Genomic DNA, 9046 nt, shown 5'->3' on the forward strand with positions numbered 1-9046 from the left:
GGAGAATATCACAGGTAAACACAGTGGGAGCTTCAAATGGCTGCCTCACAAGAGTGAACAAATGAACAGGAAAAAACAAATATGGGAAGTGAGTCTTCAAGGTCTAAACGGTGTGTGAAGGCAGTGGGTCACACCTTTCCAAGGTTCAAAAAGAGTTTCTTTCAAAAGGGGAGCTAATGCGCTCTCACATTTCCTTTTTTTTTGCTTCTGCTATTAGGGATGTATCCAATCTGCTTAACCAGTCTGAAATATCTACAGCTGCATTTAGAAGCTGTGAATCTCCCTCAGCTGCGTCATGAACCCACAGGAAGACCAGCAGAAGCTGAAAATGATTCTGAGAAACATTTAAAACATGAAACATTTGCAGATAGTGAAAAAGACACACACAGACACAGACAAAGAAACAGATTATGAAAGAGAGAGAGAGAGAGATGGATTTCTTTTGGTTTGTTGCCGCATCACAGATGTGCTCAGATCCTGTGGCCTCCACATTCTCTCTCATGTGGTGGTGAGAGATGTATCTCTATCCCTCCCTGGCTTATTACACCGCCATATCTCTTGTTCCCTCAAATATGCGCCTGTAAAGGCTCACTCGGATGCTAAAATTAAAGAGAGATAGAAAGAATGTAATTATGATGAACTGTCAAGGAAGAAGCGTTTATTTGAGGAGCCCTGCAGCCACTAATTGTCAGTGTTTTTCTTGATTTGAGTAATTAAGGACTTCTTTCGGCAGCTGGTTGGTTTGTTGTTTGTCCACCGGGGCTAAATGAGGCTGTAGTGAAAACATGAGTCGCTGTGCAAACAAGCGTGGGTCCTTTGTGACTATTTTTTACAGAGTGGGGTGTGATTTTGACCAGACTATTTGAATGTTTATCCATTTTCTTTAACAGATACGATATTGTGTGTGATTGTCTGGGCATATTTAATTTGAAGCCAATTCAGGGCTAAATGCACAGAGAGTAGTTCTTAATAATGTGTACTACTGTACTGTAACAGTCAGCTCTGCAGCTTTGCAGACGGAATTGTAAAAGGACTACTGTTAGCTGTTGTTAGCTAGTCAACCCACTGTCATACAGAATGACCACGGTTCATTAGTGTGCAGTTTGTTAAACCTCTGACACACACAAGCAAACACACACACACACACACACACACACACACACACACACGCATGCATGCATGCACACACCCGGACGGACCGACGGACCGACAAGCGTACACACGTCCTCACACACACATCCAACATGCCTCTTGGCCTTGTCAGCTGTTCGAACATGCTTTTCTTTGCTCATTTAGATCATCATGCAGTGGAGTTCACATGATATCATAAGGTCACTAGCATTGTGAGCAGAGTTTTATTTATAGGCCTTATGTCTCTTGGCATTGTGCAACCCTCAGGCTTCGCTTGATGCTGTAATGAACAGATTAATTTGGTTTGTCCGGGGAGTGAGGACTTGCCCAGTTGTGACACCTGATTGTGTTACAACGCTTTTATAACATTTCCTTATGTAAAAATCTGAGCGGACTAAAACACGAGTGTGTGAGGTCAAGATTACAGATAAGGAAACAGAATAAACCTGCTGCAACAGATTTTAGATAAAACAGAAGATGTAACCACTGTGCAGAATAGACCACACATCATTCACATATGCATAAAAGCCAGTCACCCCCCCCCCCACACCTCTGTCTTTTGTATCCAAAATTGATGGATACAGACTGGCAGTGCCAGCACGCCACCCCATGCCCCATATGCTAGCTGCCATGTTCTCTCACCATGCTCAGTTAGACACGGACGCTGAGATGAGGCATCTCAATACAAACTGTCCCTACACGCTGTATCTCTCCCGGCCTGGCTATGTGTCCAGTTTATCCAAAGGGAGTGTAATATCTGTTATACCCTTAAGGATTTACTGTATCCCTCTGCACTACATACACTCAAGTGACTGTGACCCTCCTCCGGAAATGTCGTTTGATGCAGATGGATTTCACTATGGACAGTAGTGTACAGAGGCAAGGGCCTGGGCAAGGTTTAGGAAAGAAGCTGCTGCTGGACTGAAAGAGCTGACACACACAGGGGTTGAACTTCGAAGGGGCGGGGGGAGTGGGGGGCAGTTGTCTGTAATACACCAAGAGCTGGAGATAAGGCCGTGCCTCTCGGTCTCCTGCTTTGGGACAGCTGAGGCTGTCTGGGAGTCTTATGGCTGCAGCTGGGGCTGGGGTCTGTGTCTGGAGCTCTGGGCCGTTAGGACAGGGCAGAGCAGCCTGCGTGCCATCATTTGCATGATAAACAATTTAAGATATGCATCGGGACACCGTCGCTTGTCTCCAGATTATGGATGGCCCAGAAAAAGAGCAGATGACGGTTTCTCACACAAACTATGTGACTAAAACTGGATTTATGTCACAGGATATAATTACTATTAAAGCAGGCATACTGGTGAATAGTTTGTGTTTACATTCACATTCATTGTTCTGCGGATTCAATTGTTATCAGTTAAATAAATGATTGTTTAGTCTTCCTACATTGAGTAATTGGAGCAAAACGTTATGATTTAGGATGCACCACTGTATGGCTTTAACATGTCCTATATACCATAATAAGTATTTTTACAAAATCGTTCTCTTCACTACATTTTATGAGTGTGGTTCCACATTCTTGTGCTCGTATTGCTACATTACTACGACCTGTATTTATCCGTCGCATCATTAGCACCTCTTGCATTCTCACCAGTGTAGCCATGTGTGTTAATGAGGCCATTGTAGCTGCTCAAATTGACCACTATCTCACACTTCTGCCTCTTACCAGCGCACTGCCTCTATTGTAACCTGGACTCTGAATCAATACTGAGTTAATTATGGCAGCCACCTTTCTCGTTTTTTTCCTTCTATGAGGAGGAAAACATTTAAACGACAGAGTGGTATTTCTAGAAACACCTTTCTTTGGCTGTAGTGTCTTCATGCAGCAGCTTGTCTATCCTGTTTGTCCCTGTGTGTTGTGGAGACAAAGGTATTTAGCAGGCTCCGTATTGGCACTGTGCCACCTTTCTCAAAACCACCAGCCCCCCACTCCCTCATAAGAACACTCATATACACACTGGCTATCTGTCAGGCAGAACTGGGGGGCTGGGCAGTGCAGGAAGAGTGTGTGTGTGAGTGGTGGGGGGCGAGAGGCTTCTTGGTAGCGATATCTTTTTCCAGTGTGTATGTGCATATGGGTCGCTTTGCGAGTCCACAATCAGTGTGTGCCTTTGTTTCGGTGATCACTTTAATTGATACTGAAAAGGCACAGATGCATGCAATTATAATTATTGGACACCAGCTAATATTATCAACATAAGCACCCCATTGTCTGTAAAAAAAACTGACTGTAATTTGATCCTACAGTTGCTCTGGGCGCTGATCAAATCGGTCCTATTTTTGGCTGTGGGCTCTGCTAAGTTTTAATGAAGGTGAACAAGAATGATTTTTAGGGTGAATTTTTCATAGAGGACATTTTTGTATTTCGAAGCCAAGCACTAAACACCCACAAATGTTATCGGCGTAGTCTTTGTTGTTGGATTGAGTGTTAGTCGCTCTGGCTGCATTCAAGTGCTGAAGTCTAGTGGATGTTCACATCTCGAGTGTGGATGCGGGGTTAAACTAATGTATGTGCATATGTGTGCACGTGTGTGTGTATTAGTCTGTTTTTGAACACTTAAACTGTTTATAGCTTTCTGTGTGTGTGTGTGGGAGAGAGAGAGAGAGAGAGAGAGAGAGAGAGAGAGAGAGAGAGAGAGAGAGAGAGAGTGTGTGTCAGGCTGTTTGTTAAAGCTTTACTACTACTGGGCGTGCAGGCTGAACATGAAAGGGTCTTTGACTTGGCAAGTCTTGCCTGAGGACACCCCTCTGTGGACCATGCCAGGCCAGACTTGGCACAGAGCACTGAGCCTGAGGGACGGGCTGGGCCTAAATGTGTGTGTATGTGTGTGTGGGTTTGTTAGAGAGAGAGAGAGGTAGAGGTAGAGTAGGTGTTTCTGTGTGTTAAACCAATGTTTTGTGGATTTAGGAAGCAGGACTTATGGTAAGGTAGTTGGTATGTGTTTGACTGACAGCAGGAGTGTTTGTGTGTACTTAAGTTTAGGTATGTGGGTGTGTGTGTGTGTGTGTGTGTGTGTGTGTGTGTGTGTGTGTGTGTGTGTGTGTGTTTGTGTGTGCTGTCCTCAGGGTTCCTGGCTTGGGCTTCCCATGTCTCTGTTTGTCTTCTAACAACCCTGGTACCACAGCCTCGGGCCATTCAGGTGGAGGCTAGTTCAAGTATAAATACACAAACACAGACACACACGAAAATGCAGACAAAATGAGGCTTACACAAATGCATGCACCCACCCACAAATGTACACAGACACACACTCAAATGCCCCTTACAGATGCGCACACACACTGACACATGGACAGAGTAAACCCCCTCCTGTGAACCTGTGTTTTGTCTGTAACAAATGTGTTGTGGCAGAGGCCCCATGATGTGTTGTGAGTTGATGAGATCTGTCAGAAACATATGATACTTATTTCAGCCCCCTCCTTTCCGTTTTCCCTCTCTTTATCTCTTTTTCTCCCTCTCTCTCACTCATACTCTCTCTCCACACATTGCTCCAGTAGTTTGTCTCGAGGGATTGGAAACTTGATGTTTTGGCTACATTAGCTTGTCTGCACCTCCTAAAGGCTTCCAGCATCCACTCTAGAGCTCATTCTCACTCTTGCAGATTTGGCTAAACGGCAAGCCAGAAGACACAGACACAAATACACTCACAAATACACACACACACACACACACACACACACACATAGTTGCTGCATATCTGATTCCCTTACCTACTGTCAAACTAAGCAATACGACAGAAACAATCTTGTTTGTCAATGGCCGCGTCACGCGGGATAAAAAAGCATCCTCCGAAATAAAGGTGTCCTGCCGCTGTCCTGTCAATAGCGTGGCAGGTAGTCACATCACAGGGTCATGGGTCTTCTGACAACGTCAGGGCCTGTCACGCCAGCTGCCGGCTTCACCACCTGCAGGTTAATGACTTTATTTTTAGACAGAACAGAAACAGAGAAGAAAAAGTGTCTTTGAAACAGCTGTAACTCAGAAGTGTCAGATCACAGCAAAAAGGACAGAAGTAGTATTTTGGGAAATAGACAGGTTAGTTTGGGGTTGGAATGGGAACAGAGAGTCATTTTTTATTTTGTCTAAAAAAATATTCCCACTTTTTCCTTTAAATCCTATATAGGTCACTAATTGAAACTAATCCAGATTTTATTACTTTGAGACTTTGAGATTATCACCTCCTGTATTCAGTATGTCAGCCTAACCTCTGCTGTTGCTATTGTGACTGTTGTGTTTAAAGCTGTCGTGCTGAAGCACCATTGCTTTGTCTTTCTCACACCCATGGTGATAATGCTGAGGCCATGGGAGAGCCACTGTGACGAAGGCGTCGTGTTAGTCTGAACCCACTGATTATGGTCACTATCTGTCTCTATAATGTTTCTTCCTCTACTATCTATAATGTTTCTTCCTCTACTATCTGACCCACTGCAGGTCCCAGCACTGGGCTCAGCCTGTCAGAATGTGCATGTATGGGTGTGTGCGAGTCTATTTGTACCTTTTGTATGTAGGCCGGGTGGTCGCCTACAGCTGTGTCTTGCCATTCTTATCTCAACCAGAGAGATACAGGACAGAGAGGGCCCCTGTGTTTGACGTTAGACTTGTGAAAATTTACAGCTCTCTGTTTGTATGTGTGTGCAAAAGTCTCAGAGTACTTTAGCATGTTCATGTGCATGCGAAGCATGTCTCCCGCTTCACATTTTCATAAATGTATACTAATAGCCTGCTGTATTCCTGGGGGTAATAGCTCTTTGCCGCTTAATAGCTCAAGTTAAATATACTTTTGATTCAAATCCCAAATCTTTAAAATTATGATCAGAAGAATTGGGCCTCATTCATTTTTTAAGAGCGTGTTAATATAGTTATTGGAATCACTTTAGGCTATACGGCAGTGTTGGTGTACTGTAATTTGCTTTGCACAAAATAATGCAGGCACGACTTGGCACAGCAATGAGATTGACACACACCTTCATCACTTATGCACAGATGCATGGGCACACACACACACACACACACACACACACACACACACACACACACACACACACACACACATACTCACACCTCCACTCCATCTATCCCCCACACCAAACTGACCCCCAACCCTCATCGCACACAGACACACACATATGCACACATTCATAAATGCACACTCCTGTCCCAGGCACCCTTTACTTTTGCAGGCTGAATCTCACTGATAACATGCTGGTGCCCTCATTTAAATTTGAAGCGCTTCTTTAATCTTCAAAGGCCTGATTGCTTTATGAATATGCATGGACTGAGCTGACTCTCAGTTCATTACCTTGTTGTAAATTCTAATGACCATTAGGGCCCCGCGCGGTAATTGCCAATTGTTTTGCATTTTTGATTAGCCCATTACCGGAGCGCATTCTCAACATGTCTGCCCTGCCTGCCTGCCAGGCCACAGCAAGAAGCAGAGAGAGGGAGAGAGGAAGAAGAGAGGAAAAAAGTGAGAGCGTGTGAGGAAAGGTAGTGTGAGTGGTAGAGAAACACTTAAGGCAGTGTAAATTTGGATGCTTGGCTCAAAAATGTTAGTTTTGTTTAGGGAAAAAAGGGGGTGAGCTTGGGGGGGGGGAGGGGGGGTTGAAAGACAATGCATGAAATGTAGAACTGGATGTTCCCTAAACAAACTCGGTCCAGCTTGTTTCTGCAGAGCTTGAGTGCAAGAGCGTGTACCTGGCTTCATTTATGTCAGCATGTGTATTGTTGACTGTGTGCACTGATGTCTGCCTGACTGTGTGTACATGTCCAAGTTTGCGTGCAGTTGGTTGAGTTGGACGGGGTTGGTGGTGTGCTGGGAGCGGCGGGGAGGTTCTGGTAGTGCATTCCCAATGCACGCCGTGCCTGGGACTTATGAAAGATTGATGGCTCCTAGCAGAATGGCATCGCCCTGCTACAACTTGATAACATCTAATGGATAATTTAGCACTCTAAAACCGGCAGGCCGGTCCCCCTCTCTAGCAGCCATGTAGAGGACAGAAGTTGCTGGGCTTTTGGGGCTGCTGTGTGTTTAGGAGAGAGATACATGAGGACAAGCAGGAAGAAGAAGAAGTGAAAAAAGGATAGACCATGTGTGTGAGGGCCTGGGTTGAGCTTTTGATGTCACATTTGTTAGGCAGGAAACTCTCTGGCCCCTACATGCACCTTAACTTGTAAATATTCCTTAAATAGTCATAATTTGGGTGGGAAAAGGAGCTGGAGATGTTTCTTTATTTAAGAGTTTGCCTGCTCAGGACCTAGCGTGATTTCTGGAAGTCTTCCAGCCTAGGTCAAGTGGAAACAAGCCAAAAATTTAATTAATTTAATGTAAATAATGAATGTCAAACGCTGCAATAGTCTTATCCTCTACAGGAACCATGGCATCGCACTGAAGAACATGCTTTCTCCACATACTGAGTAAGGTAGTCTTAAAATGTTATTCATTGTCATTTATGCTATCTAATCTACCCTCACAGATATAAAGTGGGCAGACAGATTATTAGTAGTACTTCTCAGCAAAACTACAGCCTCCAAAATGGCCAAAAAAGTTCAATCAACACCGTCTCTAAAACATTTCAATCTTCATTGCATTTATAGCAGGGCTGTTTTATTAAAACACATTCCTTTTAGCTGGGTGTGCATAAAAAATTGGCAACTTACTACTATATTAGTTCAAAATCATTTAGTTAGCCTATGTGACAATTCACCATTCTCTTCTTCTAGTGGCATCCTTATTTTCCTTCTGGCTGCTGGTTCAACGTTGCTGCCACGCATAATGAGCACAAAATAATGCATGGAAAACCGCATCGCTTGGGAGAAGACCTGCCACAGAATATTTACATACGGCAGATCTGTGCTTGAATGCTGAAAAAGGCTACCTAGATAATTGAACCCATAAATGTTGCAGGATCCATGTCCATCTCTTTTGCTAGTGTCTGTCTCTGTGTCTCTTACTCTCTCTGTCTCTCTCTCTCTTGTGTACCATTCATAATCTCCATAGTGTTTACACACAGCTCCTAGGCCTACTGTCAGTCTCCTATTCCCAGACTATTAAGCTGTTGACAGTTTGGTTAATCGTCCCGCAGTTTGACTTCAGGGGAATCGGAGAGGGGTCAGCGGAGTCCGTCTCGAGGTGTGGAGAGAAAGTGGCCCACACGTGCGAGCTGTTTCTCGCTCCGTGGCGTGCCTTCTTGTCATGAGTTTGTCTCGTTTTAACAGGAGAGAGGGGGGTGCATTAGCCAAGGAGGGGGGATCTGTCTTTGCTCTAGTCTTGGAGGGGCCAGAAGGGGCCACAAACACAATGGAGAAATTGCCCACCTTGGACATTAGCTAGAGCAAGTAGCTAGTCAGGGTTAGCAGGCTTGCTGGCTGGTCTATGTCCAGCCTGTGTATGTTCACACTCACACATACAGATAGAGAGAGAGACAGCAGCAGCAGAGCCTGCTATGGCCAAAGGATTCTCAGGCAGACAGCATGATAGATGGCTTTGTTAAAGGGTCCCAGGGTGTCCCCTGAACTTGAAGCATTCTGTTTATCTTGAATAGGAGAAGCCCAGAGTGTTGGGGGGGCAGTGAGGAGAAGGAGAAGGAGGAGGAGGAAGAGGAGAGCGAGAAAGGGAATGATATAGCTTTCAGGGGAAGGGAGAGAAAGGGAGTGGAGAAGAAGGGAGAGGGAGTGGGAGAGTGAGGGTCTGTATCTGGGCAGGCCTGGCTGGGGGGTTGGGGAGGTTAAGGGGGGGTCGTGAGCAGGCCTGGCTGCTGGAGAGACAGAGAGGAGGGAAAGAGGGGGGATGGGGCAGCTCCCCTAGTAGCTGTCCATTAACAGATGAACTTGGCAATGGTCCAGGCCTCAAAGGTCTTGGGAGACAGGCACACACACACACACACACACACACATGCACGCTCACGCACA

The 9046-nt window shown here is 45.2% G+C and overlaps 1 protein-coding gene across 1 annotated transcript in view; it reads left to right on the forward strand.

The window, feature by feature from the left end:
• Positions 1-9046, forward strand: part of bcl11ab (BCL11 transcription factor A b) — a 37109-nt gene that overhangs the window by 3505 nt on the left and 24558 nt on the right. The window contains exon 2 of the mRNA XM_032540476.1: positions 1-14. This exon is cut by the window's left edge and continues 379 nt beyond it. Within this exon, the coding sequence (XP_032396367.1) occupies positions 1-14 (14 nt within the window). The remainder of the gene's footprint in view (positions 15-9046) is intronic.

This window comes from Etheostoma spectabile, chromosome 2 (assembly GCF_008692095.1).
Source record: "Etheostoma spectabile isolate EspeVRDwgs_2016 chromosome 2, UIUC_Espe_1.0, whole genome shotgun sequence".
NCBI lineage: Eukaryota > Metazoa > Chordata > Actinopteri > Perciformes > Percidae > Etheostoma > Etheostoma spectabile.